Source organism: Lichtheimia ornata (assembly GCF_029851405.1).
Source record: "Lichtheimia ornata isolate CBS 291.66 chromosome Unknown scaffold00015, whole genome shotgun sequence".
NCBI classification, from domain to species: Eukaryota; Fungi; Mucoromycota; class Mucoromycetes; order Mucorales; family Lichtheimiaceae; genus Lichtheimia; species Lichtheimia ornata.
This window is the reverse complement of record NW_026695335.1, coordinates 210558-230130: the sequence shown is the minus strand read 5'-3', so window position 1 is coordinate 230130 and position 19573 is coordinate 210558. Positions and strand designations below refer to the sequence as shown.

Here is a 19573-nt window from a genome sequence, read left to right as displayed (position 1 = left end):
GACAAAACCTTGACAATGGATTCAGTCTTTTTTTATATCAACAAGGATACGTCGGATGGAAAGGTTACACGAGACTGGGCAAGGCTGAGGATGTCCAAAACTGGTTGAAAGCAACCACCCCTACCTTTGGAACACACTCTGTAACGCCATTTAATATTTCTCTGGTTGCTAGGCAACGGCCACTGCGTGATAGCATGAATGGCGTCGTCACACATTGTGTCTTACTGCTACATACAGCAACGATGATGTTGTAGTTGTCATTGTTTCGTTTACCACATGTCTTCTATTATTGGGCATGCTGCTGCTGCTGCAGTAACATTGTAAATCTCGTGATAAAACGCACTTGTACAAAAACACACACTCTTTAGCGATGGGGCTGGATAATATAGAAGCGTGCTTTACTATTTTGTCACACATGTACACGCTACCAAAGACTATGCGATCGACCATCGATGTCATACAAACGTCAGGAGGACAGCACTTTGCCCTTCTTTTACAATGAACGTTTTCTGCATTCCACATTTAGACATCTGCTTATCATTCGTATCATACATCACAGCCACAGCAGGATAATCTGCCACCAGTGAATGAGTAGAACTACAACTTGTGTGTGCGTGTGTGCGTATGCATTTATGAATGAATCGCACACCATGCTCATGCAGCTGTCAATGCAGTCAAAATAACTTGATGCAGGCGAGGGGGAGATGTTCATCATCATTGTGTATGTATGTATATCAAGAAAAGCGCGCAGCCACAACTACCACCACTACCTACAACAGCAACAACCCGCATTTTAAGCTCACAAATCAGATGATGCGATCAAAAGTAAACATATGCCCCATTATCTCCTTTAACAAGGGGATCCTGAAAGTTGATAATCATCCAACCTTTATTGTAATAAAGAAAATCGAGATTGATAGGTTTGTATATGTATATGCAAGTGATCCATTCAACCACTCACACACACTCCACCCACACCCAGTGAGGGATGAACAATGCGCGCGGGATGATCCAAATATGGAATGTTATTTCACACACAGCCGAGCGCTCTGCTTGATTGGGGAGAATCCGCCACCGTAGTTGCACCTTCCTTACCTCCAGGTGCAAAAGACAGTATGGTAAGTTATATATGAACATACATGCAACATTTTATTATAAGGGATATCACGAGTGATGGATGGATGAATGAACGATTTGGATGAGATGAAATGGATGGATGGATGGATGGGTGGGATGGATGCAATACGATAGGATGGTTAATGGAGGAACCTAACAATGTCATGCCATGACCCTCATTATAGGACGCTCAAAAGCAGCCCGTCAAACTCGCCCGTGTTATCAAGGTCCTCGGCCGTACCGGCTCCCGTGGTGGTGTGACCCAAGTTCGCGTTGAATTCATGGACGACACTCATCGCAGCATCATTCGTAACGTCAAGGGTCCCGTTCGTGAAAACGACATTCTTTGTCTCTTGGAATCCGAGCGTGAAGCCCGTCGTCTTCGTTAAGACTACAAAAACACACACACCCAGTTTCTTTATTGCAAAAGCGACGTACAATAAATACGGATCCTGCTGTTGCTTCCAACATACAAATGACAATGGCCTATTTATTTATTATAGATGATGTGTAGATGTGTAGGAGGAGGAGGAGGATTATGGGTGGAGGAGGAGGATTATGAGAATGGGAGAGATTATGGATCTGATGACGATGACCAACCAGCCCAACGTTTGATTTTTCGCCAATAGTAATCAAAGTAGTTGCCAATGATGAGCATGGTCGTGATGGATTGTTGCGATTCATGCATCTTGCGTTCGAGTAAACTGACTTTGGAGTAGAAGGTGGACACGTTTTCCTCGACATCCTTGAGATTCTCATTCAATACATTCAATTCGTAATGTAGCTTTGCGCTTGAATCATCCACTTCTTTCAACTCGTTTTCAGCTTCCAGTTGTTCATCCATCACTTTACGTGCAGCTCTTTCAATTTGCTCAAATTCAGTGGATCGTCGTAGCCAAGTCGTCCGTAATTGCTCTGCTCGGCGCTCATACACATTGGCCATCTTTTGTAATTGCTGATAGGCTTCTCGCAACTCCGTATGTTGTCGCTGCAGCTTTTCAAAAACAAGATAGGTCTCAACATCCATCGTCACTGAAGGTCGTAATGCAGGAGACATGTCATCCGTAGGTTGCTCGATATAGGGTATAAAGTCGGTCATGCGTTCGTTGTTGCCATCATTATGAAGAAGGTGGTTGCTATGTACTACTGCTGGTATCATGGTCAACGAATTGGCACGTGGTAAAATGGGCTTGTTGGGTCGTATCGGGTCTTTGGATGAGGGTGGAAAATAAGCAAACGATACAATGCTATCAGACACAGATCGTGATCGCATAGGCGCTCGATGAGGCTGTGATAATGGCATAAAGTCGCTGGCACCATTGCCTGCAATATCACTCACAGGACTCGCTGTCTCAGGTCGCAATGATACGGGTGATCCTACAAAGCGCTTTGTTGGGAAATCGGTGGTCGTCGTTGTGGGTGGTGGAGGAGTGTCTAATATGCCCTGTTTTAGTATACATATGTAAAAAGAGATCCTTTTGTACATTACCTTGTCGATCGGATGATAATCGCCATGGAGGAAAATCCGAATCAGATCGATAGCTACTGCTTATATAGAGAGAGAAAGAATTAGCTTTGTACCCTCCAATTCCTTTATAAAATACCATACAAATCATCGTCGGATGAAAGCCCTGATTCGAAAAGCAATCGCCGTGTATTAGAGTCATCTCGGATATCGGGTTGATACAAGACATCTTCAACGGTTGACAATCCACTGGGTGAAGTGAGCTGAATATTGGTGGTGGCAGTATTGTTGCGTAAAGGTGCTGGTGATGTGGGTGTTGTTGTTACAGGTGGTGGTGATGTAGGTGCAGCAGCTCTTCGTTTTGATCTATTGCGTGATACAGAGCCTTGTTTGTTCTCCACCCATGGCAAGGATCCTGCAAATTTGGAGAGGATTTCTGCAGCTGCCCCACTCGTTCGTGTTGTTCGAGCCGACATCCCCTTGATCATGTGTAAAAGTTCATGCTGTGGTTTATCCAAATCCCCGCCGGGTGTATTCCTCAATCGTGGTCGCCATATTGCTCTCAAACTTTCAATCGTCGCATGATGTCGGAAAACTTCTGGCTCTGATGATTCGCTGAACAAGGGGGAATTGCTTACACCTAATAGTAAAAAAGAGATCAGTCCCATCATCATCCGTTGAAACAACACATGACACGTACCAGAAATGTCGTCTAATTTAGACTTGATGACGTTGCGTACTTTGAGTTGATTGATTGTATGCTCATTGAGCTTATCCAATGTTGCCAGATCAAGAAATTTGGTGCGTTTGAGACCTTTTGCTCGTTGATATTCCTCAATGTCGAATCGAAATTCCTCATAATCAGTGAATGGATCTTTGATGGTCTATTCCCGGTATGAGTTCCCTTGTTCTTTTTCACGTCCTTGTAAATCCACCACCACCTTACCGTAAAGTTATAAGCATGAAGCTTGTTCCTGCAGAGCACCAATTTGCTTATCAATGCTGTCAAAAGATGAGGTTCCATCCATGGCTCTTTGAGTTGATACTATTACAGCAGGTGAGTGTTGTGTGTCGGGGGGGGGGGGTAATCTTATCACGCGACATCTTACATCTGGGGATTTGTGCGGATGATACCTTGTATAGAATTCCCAAAACGCCTTACTGGTTTCATTGCAAATAAGTCCGTCAATGTAGTCTCGCTTAAGGAGATTGAATAGGTACAAGGCCACTTGAGCCACTGTCACCAGATTGATCACTGCTATCTCGAATGGCACCGTGTCTGCAATCTTGTATATAGATCGAAACTTTTCCTCGGATGCAGGGCTAAGATGAACATGTAAGTAAGCTTGATCCATCTCTTCAATATCACATCATATACCTACTTTGGCTTGTTGAGATTAAGAGCACTTCGACCGGTACAATTGGTTCTCCTCAGATTGATATTGACATAGGCTTGGTTGATCCACTTGTCATAATCGCCATCAGGTACGAGCACCATATCCATGTCACAAGGTAGTTCACTGGGATCCGTCAACATAATCTCACCCAACCCGGTCTACAATGATGATGATGATAAGTCGTCATTCTTGAAAGAGAGAGTGTTTCCTTTGACTTACATGCTTAAGTTTGAGAGGTGCAGAAGCATTAAAAAAGGCTTGAATCTCTGGACGTGGATGTTGTAGCTCAGCTGTGGATATACTCAATACGCACACTTTGATCTATTGATTGTGGGGTGGTGGTGGTGGTGGAGAGAGAAATGTTATGCAGGAATGATAATAAATAGAGAGTCTTGAATGAGCTCTTACCGAATGCTGCTGGTTCCCAGTAAACACCTTGATAGTGTTAGAAGTAATACTGCGATCGCATAACCTGTAGAATAGATATATAAGTGACCAATGGAATAAACTTTCTCAAAAGGTATATTGACCATTGCTCGATAATGTAGATTTGGTAGCCGTAAAGGTATGCCTCTTCTTTGACAATGCCGAGACCACAAGACTCTGCTAAATGCAATGCCTTCTTCCTCTCCACAAAGACAAATTGCTTCCTGTCGAATGGCATGGTGCGTTGTTGTAGGTGAAAGGGACGACGATTCGAGACGAAGGATAAAAAGTGGAGGAGGAAGTGAGAGAGAGCTCAAGGCGCAAAAGAGGACGACGCCCTTTTTTCCACCACACTTCTTCCACACAACGCACACACACACACACACACGCCCGACACCATGACAACACCGAGTTGGCTTCCATTGGCTGCCATCATTGCTGCTGTGCTTGTTGTCCTCGCACGTACGATTGATAACACTCGACATGGAACCAGTAACTAACGACCTCCATCGATCTTGACTACTAGTTATTGTCAGCCTTGTGCTCAAGCAAAAGTCATCGCGAAACACCATCTTATTACTGGGCATTCCAGATGCAGGGAAGACAGCAATATATACACGGGTAGGACTCTATACAGGTTGTCGACGTACATACACGTATATGCTAAAACGGCTGCTATGATACTAGCTACGGTTTGACAAGTTTGTGTCTACAGTGGCATCCATGAAGGAAAACGAAGGCACCATGACAGTGGATAATAAGGCAAGCAGTTGAAGGATGGGCTATGGGATATATGCTAATGGAAGAAGTAGACGGTTGATTTGGTGGATGTCCCAGGTCATGAACGCGTACGATTGCGATATACCGATTTCCTTCCAGTGACACGCGGCATTGTGTTTGTGTTGGATAGCACCAAGGTCGCTCGGCAGGTCCGGGAAGTGGCTGAATATCTCTATGATATCTTGGCTGATCGTAAAGTACAACAACAATCGACTCGCGTTCTCGTTGCTTGCAATAAGGCCGACATGATCATTGCACTGCCCAAGGAAAAGATCATCCAACGCTTGGAATCTGAAATGTAAGTAAGCATTGCTAATGGTAGCTTGTAGAAAGAAAAACTCACTCTTTTCCCTATTGCTAGTAACCAATTACGAAGCACACGTACAGCTGCTGTGGAGAAACAAGCTTCGGATGATCAGGATGAGCACGATGTCTACCTAGGTTACGAAGGCGAGGATTTTCACTTTGATCAACTCGACAACGACGTCCAATTTGAAATGTGCTCTGCAGAAAAGAATGAATTAGAACCTATCATTGATTGGATCCTTGCATGAAAAAAAGTATAGTGATATAATGGATAAAGAGAAATAAAGGGTATCCCTTAGCTACACGATCCACACTATTGTTGTCATTCGGGTTATGTATGTAATACAAAAGATGGGAAGCTATGTCATGCATTGTTGTATGTTGCACAGCCCAAGGTTACATCATGGCAATTGAAACACACATCTCAATGTCAATAAACAATCCTGCAGAGATAGATTCTTCATTTGTCGTCATTGGTTGAAGGACTACCTGTACAGACCTTTGCGTTTCATATACATATGGACATGAAATGTGACCATTGCTGCTGTAAGGGAAAATCCCCTAGCCATTGCACTATGGCAACACTTTTTTACGTGTATGATTGTTGTAATGTTTGAGTGTATTGGATGCAGTGTAATATGATAATGAAGCAAATAAAGGGTACACTACTATTTGACGCGTACAATGAAACGACTAAACGCACTTGCAATGAGAGCCATGATACCACCAAATGCTAAAACGGAAGCTACGCCGGAAGAGGGATCACCACTGGCATTTGTAGCAGCGAAAATGAAGGCTGCCATGATGGCAACCACAAATTGGGGAAATACAATGTACATGTTATGCACACCAAGAATCATGCCTGCATCAAAATCATCATTTTCTTGTTGGGACTCGGCAGCAGATGTTGTTGTAGCAGCCGTTGCCACAGCCTGTTCCAATTGTGCACGTTGTCGTCGTTCATCATCATAGCTGACATATTCACCCACGAGAGAGAATGGCACCCAAAGTACAATCGCCCATGATATGCCCATGGTGGCGAGTACTATTGTAGCACCCAAGACCGATTTGACAAACCAAGCGGATAACAAGGCTGCTGCCACAATCAAATGCGATGCGGTATACACATTGGTGGTGGACATCCAAGGGAGGGAGGGTTCGTAGCGTGCTACAAGAGCGGGTATCACTACACCTGCAACAACTGACACGATCGAGTAACACAACAAGGCAAATGAACCAGCACGTGTGCCATCTGCCCAGTCACCATGATTGCCTTCATGCGTGGTAAAATAAAGTTCAGAGACCCATTGCGTGCTATATGCATAGGTATTAACAAGCCATATGGATGATGAGTAATGCTTTTATACTACATGGATCAATAAAAAGATAGTACCTGTAAAAGAGAAAAGGGAACCATCCCATCCAAGCAAAGAATTGTGTGTTGCACAATGTCTGCACAGGCCGTGGCAGAAATCGAAACGCACGCCAAATATAAACAAAGGTGCTGTACCAGGGCCTGATAATTTCATCTGTCGTCAGAAGAGGGGTCGTTGGATGATGTTTCAAATCCTCCTCCACCACTTACCCATCATCATTTTCTTCTATTTCAAGCTTCTTTTCATGCGTGGTGATGCATGTGATGGCTAATGTGATGCAAAAAATGATGGTGCCAATAACACAAAAGACCTTCATTTGAGTGTCGCCTAACCATGGAAAGAGCTCGACAAGATTGACAAACCCTACAAAGTAGCCAACCACCATAGCCGAGTTGCACATCCGAGCGCTCCAAGCATTCGCGTGTTCCTGCTGCCATAAGGGTGGGATATCAAGAATCAATGCACGACATATCGCTTGCACTGCATTCAACGTGAAATCCAAAAAATAAAACGATGCCACTGCAACCAGCATTGCCAATGTTCGAGACTTGCTTAATCAGGTTAGCTCAAATACACAACACACACACACACATCCACATAGAGGAGGAGAAGAAGAATGTCCTTACCGTATTTTCTATATCATTCTGATCGGTGATATAGGCTATCCCGTAACCAATTTCACGCGCATAAGCGACACAAATCATGGATATGCATGTCAATAATCCAGCTACTACAATAAACGGACGTCGTTTCCCAAAGCGTGAGGTGCATTTATCGCTGAAGGCGCCAATCAACTAAAATAGTAACGACAATGAACATGGGTATACATGCTTTTGGTGATGTGTGATGTCTACTTTACCGGTTGTACCAAAAGTCCCGATAATGGACCAGCAAGCCAAACCAGCGCTGTCATTTCTTTTGATAGGTTTAATGATAAGAGGTAAGGTGTCCCATACCTACATAATTGGTTAAAGTCAACCATGGGTAAATGAAGAGTCGACTCTCACTTACGAAAGTTCCACGGTCCCTATTGTTGTGGATTACATTTAAGTAGAATGAACGATATCACCAAAGTGGATGATTGACTTACAGGTAAATTGCACGCCGGCCATACATATAGTAAGGCCCAAGATTTTGGAAAGACTTAAACCAGGGTCATCTGCCAGTGAAAGGCGTTCATGAAAGGAAGAAGCTGCCGAGCGTACATACGCAGGTGAATGACCAGCACTGTTGTAAGTGGATGCATCAAACGACGACCTGCGGCGTTTATACTTGGGTCGACTCACAGGTGGTTTGTTGGTGGGTGTTGTTGCTGTTGCTGCAGCGGTAGTGGTGGTAGTAGTAGTATTCATATTGGTGTTGGTAGAAGCATGGTGATGATGGGTAGTAGTAGTACCACCACCAAGCAAAGGTGTCTTGGCGTCAGCATCTGACATGATAAATAGATAAAGAAAAAGAAGGAAACTTTGATCAGCAGTCTTTGGTGCTCCCATTTTTATTGCCTCCCCGCATGGGCGCATTTCATGTTCATGTGACCTCGCGTTCTACACATCTTGGATTTGTTGGTCTATTGGTTCATACACATCCTCTTGGTTGGGGGAACTTGCATATCGGTCCCATTGTTTATACACACACACACCTTTGTACGTTTGCCTGATTCATGATCATCACATGGCCCCCCTCCTTATCATTCATTCACCCGTTTTCCTTCTTGTTGGACACGCCCAATAATAAACAAGTACTCTCTCCGTTTATGTCTCGACCTTTTTCTATTTGCAACCCCAACCATAGATCCATCTCCCCCTCTCTCTATGCCGTATCATCAATAATGATAGGTTCATTGTGTGCTCAGATACCGCACACACATTTGAGTGAAAAAGCAGGCCCCGCCGCTTGTTCAACCCAAATTTGACACTTCTTCGACACACGCGACACACACACACACACACACACACACACGCACTCAATGAGCGAATCGAGTTATCTTCCCAACCACAAACCAACGCCTGCTTATGCAGCTCTCTCTTATCTCGGTCTCCATGCCCATGAAAAAGAATGGCAACACTCCATAATGTCACACTGCTTCAATCACAAAGTAAGCCGCAACCTCGATCACCCCCACTTGAATCGTCATTAACGATCGTGCACTAGTTGGCTGTTTTCCTACCGTTTTACACACTTGAACAAGCGCGTGAGCACTTTAAGAGTACAGCTGGGACGTATTATCACATTGAGCTTTCTCTGGCATCCTTGCTCGAAGACGACTTTTTCACGCGTTATATCCAATCTCGTATGTTTTCTACTCTCGCTTTCAAATTGTATGCATTCAACTCATATCCTTTAAAAGAGACACATGATCTCATTCTACATAGCCTTGGGACTAATTTGGATACGGACAATGTCATTGTATTGGATCATCAAGGCAAGTAAGGATAGATGATTTTGTTCCAGGTCAATTGATGGATGAATTAGGCAACCTTATTCTCAGCTTGTTGAAGCCAACCTATCAATCTTTTGGAATCACTACACATCAACATCGACAAGATAAGCTGAGGGATAAATATGGTGAGTTGAGGTGAAATCAGAGTTTGAAATCCATGGACTCATGTATTGGATGGGATCTTCATCGATAGCTGTCAAAGTCGATCTTCGAAAATTAAAGACGGATGGCAAGGCGTTCCAGCAATTGCTACGAGGATTGAAAAACACTTTTCCGGATAAAATGAAAATGGCTGCTGCGTATATTGATAAAGGTAAAATGAAAGATCAATCAAGGACAAGGATGCATGGTTATTGAATTAGCTTTTTAGAAACGGGCGAGACATGCAATGTCACCTGGCCAAAGGATGTAGCAGCAACCGAGCATCCAATGCAGTTGACTTTTGAACAATGGGACAACATCAACATACCCTCCTTTGAAAACTTGCCTATCAAGCTCTCAGAGAAGCCGGATCAAAAATGGCAGCAGGATGTACAAGATGCATTGGAGTGGATTGGACTTGCCTACATCAAAGCAAATAGGTATTTATATGAGTGGTTGCTATGATCCGCAAAAAGTTTCTAAAAGGATGGGGGGGGTGGTTTTATAGGATCCGAGTAGGAAAGGAACACCCCGACCCGTTTGTCAGCATTTATCGAGCACCAGAACCAAGTTTACGATCAGCAAAAGGTGTATTGGTGCAATGTACAGGTCTTGTGCCAACGCAATTTATACGACATGTCATGGTGACCGTTGGGTAAGATATAGATAGATATGCATTTGAGGATGAAAAGGATGATTAACGAATGAGGTTTGTTGTGGGAAAATAGGAAAATGATGGAGAACAAGACGATCGAACGATGGGCAGCAGTGAGCGTATGGGGTTATCGGGATTCACCTTACACATGGGACAACCTACAGCATTACTATCATGTCAATGGCGAGAATGATACCACGTTTTTGATGCTCCCTCCAGCAATAGAAAATGAGATTACCATGGTTAGCTTTCAAATGTACGGCACCGATCACATTCCACAATAGAACTTCTTTCCATCATTGTCCCATCATCGCTGCTAGTAATTGAGAGTGTATAATAGTAAACTCGTTTTCGCTTGTAAACTTTTGATTTCTTGTCGAATGGCTTAACGCTATGTATGTATGGGATTACACAACCACATTAAAGGAACCTGTAACCCTTTACAACCTCTCAAGTAAGCTGCCCTGGAACAATCTCCATGGCAACGAACACAGCAACAAGATTTATATGTACGATAACAGCAGCATTTATTTAAGCAGGGACGAAGATAGCTGGATTACCATTCTCTAGAGTAAACGTGACCGATCCACTGGATACAGTGATGGATGTGCCACTGATAGCGTCTGTAAAACTAGTGCTTTCAGCCACCTGTGCACCTACGTTGACAGAGACCTGGTTGGATGCACCCGATCCAAAATTGTTGAGCACAACAAGCGCATCACCATGCATAAAAGCATAGACATTGTCCTGCACATCAAGATCCATGTACACTTTTTTACCACTTTTTTGTCGCACATGATTGTTGATGGTGGCAATAAATTGATACAAGTCGGATGACGTGTCGTAACCAGAAGACCACAAAGCTTCACGATTGGCAGGATCAGCACCACCAGCAAAACCTTGCTCGGAGCCATAGTATACCACAGGGATGCCTTCACTCAACAATACATAGGCAAGGGCATTCTTAAATAGTGCTTGATCATTGTTCGTATTCAAGAATCGCACCACATCGTGATTATCAACAAATGTTGTCAATAAGCTGACGTCCTTGAATGCATTCATGTTGGCGTTTCGTTGATCACTCAAACGTTGGAATCCTTGTTTCGATGCAAAGACATCGTTCAATGCATAGTACAATGGGAAATTGTGCAGCGAATCGAGTTGTTCTTGATAAGGTCCAACATAGGCGTGATTCCCATCGAATACTCTAAGATGATGATGATGATGAATACAACAAGAAATGCACGCTGATATTATTTTATACATACTCGCCGGTTGCAAATACACCTGCAGCAGCAGCATAACCAGACCAAAAGTCCTTGCGTACATGCTTGACCGTATCAATGCGAATGCCGTCAAAGCCATAGGTGGAGATCCACGTGGACACAATGTCATGCAGCTTGTTGATGTTACTATCATTCTCGGTATCGATATCGGGCAAGTTGTCCGCCACCCAGCATTGCTCAATGGAATTTTGATCATTGTAATCAATCGAGCATTGTGGATGATACAAATCAGATGAGCCAAAAGTGTAGCCTGAATAATCGCCATTGTTGGTAGGACCAGCGTGATTGGCCACCACGTCCAACATGACATACATGCCGCGTTCATGTGCAGCATCCACGAGTGCCTTTAGGTCGTCCTGCGATCCAAAATGGTCATTCAATGAATAAAAATCGGTAGCCCAATAGCCATGGTAACCACCCTCTGCATTGGTTGGAATGGGTGAAATCCATATGGCATCGAAACCCATGCCTTCAATGTAATCAAGCTGCTGAACAATGCCTTGAAAATTGCCACCACAATAATTGGAAAGATCGGTACAATCATCCGTGGATCCATCACTACGTGCAAATCGGTCCGTCAAGATTTGGTAGATGGCTCGATCTCGCCAATCATCCGCCGAGGCTCGCTTGCTTATAGTAACAGGTCTTGCCAACACCGATGATGTAAAGAGAGCACATGTGGCAGCAAGAATAGAGAGATGCTTGTTGAGCTTCATTGTAATAGTAAACGAGTCCAGGTAAGAAGGAGTGGTGGAAAATGCAAGATGATGGTAGCATCCACCCTTTTTATTCTTGATGCCTCCTGCCATGATTCATGGGACCAAAGAAAGGTGATGACACGATCCCGTTTCCCGCATAATAATCATGGTTCTTTTTTTTCTATCCATCCTCCCGTTCAGTGGATTCCCAGCGGGTGCAACAACGTTTGGATGAGATTATACTACTACAACAACTTTCAATACCAATGATACGTAATACAATCACCCCCCCCCCCACAATACGTATAAATGATCAGCCAAATGCCATATTGTTAATCGTTACCTTTCTTAATTTTTCTTGACAAGGTGACAAAAGGGGTGCTGGCTACAATAAGGATACCGCTTGTACCATCACGTGTACGACCGACAAGAGGTTACCGCCAGTGGTATTGTCTTTGGACAGGTACACATTCTCCCGTTCCACTGAATCATTAACTTCTCCAACTTTCTCATCGGTGGAATTGTGTCACAGCGGCATTATTAATTGTTCGCCTTGGCGAATCTCAACGTCGAATATCATGATTACGATAAGACCCAATAATGGGTACCCAAACACTATCAGCGCGCCGCTGATGCATGAATTTGACATTTGACAGCATCAGCACAGCCTAACTATTCAAGCTAATGCTATTCAAGCAAAGTCTATAAAGGTGAGGTAGCACAAACCCAATAACGTTGCAAATGCCGAGGACATAATAATTGCATAACATTCCTCCTCCTTCCCGCCCAGAGAAAAAAATGAAAAGGAGGGCTGTGGGAACAAGTAGAAACTATTCTGTATCGCATAACGTAACCTTCATCGTCGGCCATTTCGCAAAAAGGATTACCATGTGAATTACAAAGCATGCTACTTTCGCACTTTATGTATGGATCACATGATTGCAATGGCAGATTTGTATCACGTGCTCTCGTTCAAAAGGCAAGCAGTGACAAGAAGCAACACCCAACCACGATAAGAAAATGGCATTACTCGCCTTATAGAATCTTGCTATACAATCCTATTATGCATGTCAAATACCATTAAGGGGAATAAGGCAAATCCTTTCTATTGATGTATGCATACCTACATAAACATCATCATGGTCAAGCTACTTATCCAGAGACTATTTTCTTTCAGCTAAGCTTTGAGATCCACGAATCAAGCCTTGTTGATTGATGCATAAGTCAAGTCAACCCCCACCAAAGAGGCTGAGCACGATTTATGATGTGCATTTCCCATACATAGTTTGTTGTGCCACAGTTGCCCATGACTGCATGGTCCATAGATTTGGTCGATCAAATAAAAGCATGGAGAGTATACCAGACCCATTAGCTAAAAGCAGCCGTATAGAATGCAGCATTTGAAGGCATAAATGGGTCTTCACATTATTTAAGCACCACTCGTATTGTAACAGGCTTCTTACGACGAGCTTCCATGCAGGCCCTGTGCTTAGCTTTTGATCCATGATGCAGAATTATACATATGCATGCCGTAGCACAGGGTCGTCGTCGCACAAATACCCACACATGTGATACGAACAATGGTAGTAAAAGAGAAAAGGATTCCCAGTGCTCAGCATTCAACCATTTTCTTTCTTCTCTTGCAACGAAAGTATCCATGCTACTTCCTTCAGCGCCTTTTTTTGTACCGATCGTTGTCATCATTATCATCTTTGTTGCATCCGTGATGTTTTATATATTCGTACACAATGCTCAAAAACGAAGAAGTATGTAAGAGGAGGAAAATTGTTCATACAAGAAAAAAATCAAGGCTAACGGCTACTACTAGAACGTATATTTCGGGAGCATGAGCAACGAATGCGTCGGCAAATGGATGACTGGGAGCAACATATCAATGGACGAGGACAACAACAACAAACAGCATCAATGCCGGCTCAACTACAACAACAACATGATGGCGAGTTACCGCCGCCATCTTATGCACAAGCTACTTTACAATCAACAGCAACTCCAATTTCAGAACGAACGGATCACCAAGCAATAGCTATACCACCGCCAGCGTATAAAGATCATCGACAAGATACCCGTGTGCGATAAAGTTAGATACTCAATGATTCTAGTATTCAGCATATTGTAACTAGTGCCATCCGACTCATCCATACCCTTTTCAGCTTGTGCATTTACATGTAATATATACCACCACACTTTGTATACTCAAACGCTCCTGATATGAAAGACATCCCAACGTAGACATGATTGGCCGAGATAGAGCAAAGCAGCGTTCCTTCTGGTATAGGCCATGTGTGTGTGACATTTTGTGCGGAATCATGCGGCTATGTATGTGTGTGTAGGATAATTCATGCAATTGTTCGGAAAGGGTCACTTTATGCAACTGGGCTGGGAATATGGGGCTCTCTTTGTTTCTCTCACACTCACACAAGTCAACACTCGTATTACGACGTTATACTGTCGTCATTTCTACATTCCAACATGGCATGGCGCTGTACAGGTAAAACAAGACCGTTTATTCTTTCTCTTCCCATTCTAAAAAGCCCTCAAGGAAAAAGTAACATGGAGCTAGTCGAGAATTTGAAACAAGCTGGCATCATTACGAAGCAACGAGTTGTGGACGCAATGAACAAGATTGACAGGTAGAAATTGGCGTCGACATACATTGAATTGATGGCTGATGATGATATGGGGTTAAAGAGGTGATTATGCTCCACGTGGTGCCTATCTTGATGAACCGCAGTCGATCGGTTATGGTGCTACTATCTCTGCTCCGTATGTGATCTCCTGGATGACGAGTGCTCTACGAACTTTTACTGATGCTTTGTTGATTGTATAGACATATGCATGGATATGCATTGGATATGATGGAGGAGTTTCTTCAACCTGGAATGCGAGGTAAATAGGCAACTCAAAGTGTGAGCAAATGGCTCAATACGTTTCTATATAGCATTGGATGTTGGTTCTGGTTCAGGGTACTTGACAGCATGCATGGCAGAGATGGTGAGGGAAATCATAGATGGGTGTATGGAGAAAAGGAAAGTATGCTTATTGATGTATAATATCATTTAGGTGGGACCCGAAGGACAAGTGATTGGTATCGAGCATATTGAACAACTGGTTGAAGCAAGTGAACGAAATCTCAGCAAAGAACATCCTGATTGGCTCGAGAATGAACGTGTCAAGTTTGTTGCTGGAGATGGGCGTAAAGGCTATCCTGAAGGAGAGTTTTATGATTGCATGTAAGTTAGTGGTGGGCGCATCATTGAAAGGTAATCACTCTTGATTAACAACTCGGCAGACACGTAGGAGCAGCTTCAAGTGACAAGCCCACAGAATTGCTACGTCAACTCAAGTCACCAGGAAGGTATGTATGCTTTATACATTGGGCGAGGTAGAGGATTTTGTCACTCATCGTTCATGATAGATGTTTCGTCCCAGTCGGTGGTATGCTTCAAAAGATCATTGTCTACGATAAGGATAAGCATGGAAACATCCGAGAAAAGCCTGAAATGGGTGTAATGGTAAGTTAAAGCTCTCACAACAGTAGAGGAAACGAAAGCTGATTATGAGACTCTTAGTATGTTCCCCTCACTGACAAAAACAAGCAATACCCTGGAGGCTTTTAAATCCATGACAACAGCAACCCCCACAGAAAGGATGTAAATCAGAGTGAAAAAGTTTAACGAATAAAATGTGATCTCATTCAAAGTAAGCACCCTGGCAAAAAAGGCCCTTTGTAACCCCCAACATGGTAGATCCAGCATGAAGTACTGCTCTTTTTCCCTGTCCCCCCCAATCCCCATGAACAACGACGACGATTCTAATGATCATCATCGTAAACGTATGCGTGTTACTCAAGCCTGCATAAGATGTAGAAAGAAAAAGGTTGTTACCTTGACATTGACCGACACGTTTTATTAAGCTCTCCCTTGTTCTTTAGATAAGATGTGATAGCACCAAGCCTGAATGCACGATATGCCAAGAAGCCAATACAATTTGCGAGTACGCGAGAACTAAAAAACGAGGACCTCGTAAAGGCCATGTGCATGTACTGGAAGAACAAGTTGCTCAACTGAAGCAGCAAATTGCTCAAATGAGTGGTGGCAGGCAAGTTACACCGCCGCTCTTGCATGATGATCAGCCGACACTCCTCTCAGCTCCATACATTTCTCCAGGTAAAAAAAAGGGTCATGACACGTTCTTTATTGGCATGTATTGAAATGGCATTACAGATTCGACACAACGCAGGATAGAGGCAGCCTATGGTCTTCCACCACGAGAGATCGTTTACGAGCTTGTCGACATTTTCTTCAAGCACCTCAACGTCGTCATTCCTATCGCCCACAGAGGAAAGTTTGTGGAGGCTCTTGAGAACGACACCATTTCCATGCCATTGCTATGGAGTGTATTGGCAAAGGCTGCGAGGTATGTGGTATGCTGGTTATGCCAAAAGCAGTAGAACTCACTTGCTCTTGTAAAGATATTGCACACATCCTAGCATCTTGAGTGACCCACCCTCGTTGGTTAGCGAGCGATTTGCATCCAAGGCAAAGTCTTTGATCGATGATACTTTATTGGAACCTACATTGGAGAATATTCAGTTTTGGGGCATCATGGCTTGTTTGGAATATGGTCATGGACAAGCATCAAAGTAAGTGTTTTATTGAATCAAGCGCTTCTTATCTTCTTAACACCATGACTTGTTAGGGCGTGGACGTATGTGGAAATTGCTGTAAGGTAAATGATACAATCTTCACGTTGTTTGGAAATGTTGGGATTAACGGTGGGTGTATTGTATTTGACAGGTTCTGTCAAGAGCTTGAGTTACACAAAGAAGAGGTCTTGAGCACCCCCATCATGACGGAGGACGGGACAGTCGATGTGGTTGCCATGGCTACACGTCGTCGCATCTTTTGGAGTATCGTTTGCATTGACATGTAAGTCATGATCGATGATGGGATGTCATCCAATCACAATGATCACTAACATCAACCACTACTTCACTATGTATGTAGATTAGCAACGGCGGGTACAAGTCGACCCCAAGGGCTCCATAAAGCTGATATTGATTCGGCTCCACCAAGCATTCCCGAATGTATGATTATGCGTGAACCAAAATTCAGCAATGTCTCAGTTGGAGGTGACCTTATCGCGAATGAATCATTGATGGGGATTTCACAACAATTTATGAGGATCGTGCAAATATTTGGTGAAGTCAACAGCGTGATTGAACGAGCAAAAACAACGTCTTCAGCCGTGGTGTGGCCACCGTTACCAGAATTTACAGCATTGGAGAGTTGCCTACGTGCTTGGAAAGAGGGCCTACCAGAGAGATTTGATTTTACACCCTCCAACATCGAGTATCACACACAAAATGCAAGTCTCATGTACTTCAACCTTTGGCTTTCAATGTGGTCATTGTGGTCTTCAGCTTTGCTATTGATGCATCGTGGCAGTTTGGCTTACAGCGATATCCGCCCAGGAGACGTGGATCAAACGACCTATAACTCGATTCAACACAGCATCGATGTTTGTAAGAATAGTATCCGGATAGCGACAGGAGTCATTCAAGCCGTGTGTGATTATTGTGGCGAATACGGTCTTCCGTTCCTAGGCTATGCTGCTTACATCTTCGCAACCGTTGTCATGACATCGACGTTTTCAAAGGGTCCTGAAGCCTGTCGCAAGAGCAATAGAGCATTGCAGATTTTGCATACATTGAATGCTGTAAGTTGAATGTATATGTATGTATTTGTCACATTTATGCTGATACATGTATGCACTACGTTAAGAATTTAGCTCCCTATTGGCCATTGTGCCAAAGGCTATCATCCATGACACGGGATCTTTTGATTACTCACAGCCAAATGTATCAATCTCAACGACGTCCATCTTCTACCATGGAGGAGAGTACCGCATCCAATAACAGCTTATTGAAACCACCACCGCCACCACCAACTGTACCATTCATCTCACCCAACAACAATGATAATGCGTCAAGGTCATTCATTGCATCACCCTGTGGAACCATTTCTACTATTGATCCCACTGCTACTACTGCTACAACTACTACTCCTACTGCTGGTGCCATCCCATCCTCTGCTGGAGGATATTTTCCGTCGTTTAACGCATCATCAACCACACCTCAGTTACAGGCACCTCAGCAGCCATCATCTATGCCCATCAAGGAAGGAGATTTGAACAACTTGTTAATACCAGGGGTCATCAACTTTGATAGTCTCGACTTTTTATACGACACCGAATTATATGGTCAACTTATGTTTGATGATCGGCCCTCTTCAGCTGCTTCGTCTCCCGCACTTCACAACAACAACATCCCTACTTATTCCACTATGGCTCCCCAAGGATCATCGGCGTCAACATTCAATGCTGCTTCTTCTTCCTCATCATCCCAAAGACCAACGATTCAACAACGACGAGGTGCAACGATGTTGTATGGTCTACAAGCGGCACGCCAGCCTCCAATAATGCAATAGGATAGGGGATATCTTAAATATACGTATCACTTGTGTTACTCTTTACCAACAATGAGGGAATGGATGCATACAACGATGAGGGAAATATAGGTAGTGGAAATGGTGAGAATGTTATGTGCTGTTGATGGTGGAGCAAGTGTCAAGTAAAAGGACGTGAGAATCAACTTGCGTGATTGATGACTCGTTGCATCGCGCTATAATCACATTTCGATGGCGCAATTGCCAGGTGGTTTTATTTGCTGCTGATATCATGTGATCACTTGAATACACACATCCCATTCTAAATTACAAAACGCAATACCTTTTTTTATTTAGCGAATGTGCTTATGGGTATAAATGATAGATCCTCGAGAGATTTCGCTTGCAGATGGGTGACATTGTTTGATGATTATGGAAGCTGCCACCTTGTTTATCTCATTCCAGATTTATGCATGTACACTCAATCCATAAACCAAGGCTCTTTGTGAAGGTCCCCAACAATTTACATCAGCTCATCACTCCATATCCATATCCATATCCATATGCAGAAGAAGTCGTATGTATTGAAACAAGTCGCTACACGTAAATAAAGCTACTTGTATACAATGGCTATCTGCTGTCCACGTGAAAAGGCTGGAAGACATTTTGCTGTAAGTAAGAAACGCTGTTTGAAGCAACGGAGTAAAGACCTTGCTAATGGCAGCTGCTGTTACGTTTGGTCGCGCAGAGAAATGTGTTGTAGTAGAGTGACAAGGTGTTGAACACTATTCAAGGCAATGAAGAGAAGACTTTGCTAATAGCAACTGCTGCAATGAATGCTGTTACGGTTGATCGTGGTAGAGGAGTGAGTAAGAGAGTGTGTAGTGTCAAGAGACTCGTGTGTTGTAGAAGAGTGACATGAAGGCTGTGTACACGCCATGGACTTTGCCATTCAGTCAATGGATTTCGGATCAAGACAATCGTAGGGAAGACATGATGAGCTGAAGCAGGACAATCGTT

At 43.5% G+C, this 19573-nt stretch overlaps 9 protein-coding genes across 9 annotated transcripts; 6 read left to right on the top strand and 3 right to left on the bottom strand.

Moving 5' to 3' along the window:
- Positions 1–1115: 1115 nt before the first annotated feature.
- On the top strand, positions 1116–1505 carry O0I10_004233 (40S ribosomal protein S28; the record flags this gene model as incomplete). The annotated part of the gene is made up of 2 exons (XM_058484294.1): positions 1116–1118; positions 1302–1505. 2 exons carry the CDS (start codon positions 1116–1118, stop codon positions 1503–1505), a joined length of 207 nt encoding a protein of 68 aa, XP_058344919.1.
- A 185-nt stretch (positions 1506–1690) lies between these two features.
- O0I10_004232 (uncharacterized protein) lies at positions 1691–4642 on the bottom strand (the record flags this gene model as incomplete). Its single annotated transcript, XM_058484293.1, has 10 exons — positions 1691–2550; positions 2606–2661; positions 2726–3221; positions 3282–3465; positions 3528–3626; positions 3691–3904; positions 3964–4136; positions 4198–4299; positions 4387–4450; positions 4509–4642. The coding sequence occupies 10 exons, from the start codon at positions 4640–4642 to the stop codon at positions 1691–1693; spliced, it is 2382 nt and encodes a 793-aa protein (XP_058344918.1).
- A 160-nt stretch (positions 4643–4802) lies between these two features.
- On the top strand, positions 4803–5738 carry O0I10_004231 (uncharacterized protein; the record flags this gene model as incomplete). The annotated part of the gene is made up of 5 exons (XM_058484292.1): positions 4803–4866; positions 4931–5025; positions 5092–5166; positions 5217–5482; positions 5546–5738. The coding sequence occupies 5 exons, from the start codon at positions 4803–4805 to the stop codon at positions 5736–5738; spliced, it is 693 nt and encodes a 230-aa protein (XP_058344917.1).
- A 420-nt stretch (positions 5739–6158) lies between these two features.
- Positions 6159–8359, bottom strand: O0I10_004230 (uncharacterized protein; the record flags this gene model as incomplete). The annotated part of the gene is made up of 7 exons (XM_058484291.1): positions 6159–6804; positions 6884–7006; positions 7076–7413; positions 7493–7660; positions 7726–7822; positions 7878–7893; positions 7957–8359. The coding sequence occupies 7 exons, from the start codon at positions 8357–8359 to the stop codon at positions 6159–6161; spliced, it is 1791 nt and encodes a 596-aa protein (XP_058344916.1).
- A 473-nt stretch (positions 8360–8832) lies between these two features.
- Positions 8833–10386, top strand: O0I10_004229 (uncharacterized protein; the record flags this gene model as incomplete). Its single annotated transcript, XM_058484290.1, has 8 exons — positions 8833–8961; positions 9018–9156; positions 9214–9288; positions 9339–9431; positions 9500–9619; positions 9677–9887; positions 9956–10102; positions 10176–10386. The coding sequence occupies 8 exons, from the start codon at positions 8833–8835 to the stop codon at positions 10384–10386; spliced, it is 1125 nt and encodes a 374-aa protein (XP_058344915.1).
- Positions 10387–10633: 247 nt separating this feature from the next.
- O0I10_004228 (uncharacterized protein) lies at positions 10634–12104 on the bottom strand (the record flags this gene model as incomplete). The annotated part of the gene is made up of 2 exons (XM_058484289.1): positions 10634–11309; positions 11371–12104. 2 exons carry the CDS (start codon positions 12102–12104, stop codon positions 10634–10636), a joined length of 1410 nt encoding a protein of 469 aa, XP_058344914.1.
- Positions 12105–13743: 1639 nt separating this feature from the next.
- Positions 13744–14183, top strand: O0I10_004227 (uncharacterized protein; the record flags this gene model as incomplete). The annotated part of the gene is made up of 2 exons (XM_058484288.1): positions 13744–13852; positions 13915–14183. 2 exons carry the CDS (start codon positions 13744–13746, stop codon positions 14181–14183), a joined length of 378 nt encoding a protein of 125 aa, XP_058344913.1.
- A 393-nt stretch (positions 14184–14576) lies between these two features.
- O0I10_004226 (protein-L-isoaspartate O-methyltransferase) lies at positions 14577–15724 on the top strand (the record flags this gene model as incomplete). The annotated part of the gene is made up of 9 exons (XM_058484287.1): positions 14577–14595; positions 14647–14737; positions 14796–14870; positions 14935–14993; positions 15046–15098; positions 15168–15337; positions 15397–15462; positions 15523–15619; positions 15677–15724. 9 exons carry the CDS (start codon positions 14577–14579, stop codon positions 15722–15724), a joined length of 678 nt encoding a protein of 225 aa, XP_058344912.1.
- Positions 15725–15899: 175 nt separating this feature from the next.
- On the top strand, positions 15900–18595 carry O0I10_004225 (uncharacterized protein; the record flags this gene model as incomplete). The annotated part of the gene is made up of 8 exons (XM_058484286.1): positions 15900–15983; positions 16039–16273; positions 16331–16523; positions 16579–16749; positions 16806–16835; positions 16904–17035; positions 17114–17825; positions 17891–18595. 8 exons carry the CDS (start codon positions 15900–15902, stop codon positions 18593–18595), a joined length of 2262 nt encoding a protein of 753 aa, XP_058344911.1.
- Between the last annotated feature and the right edge of the window lie 978 nt (positions 18596–19573).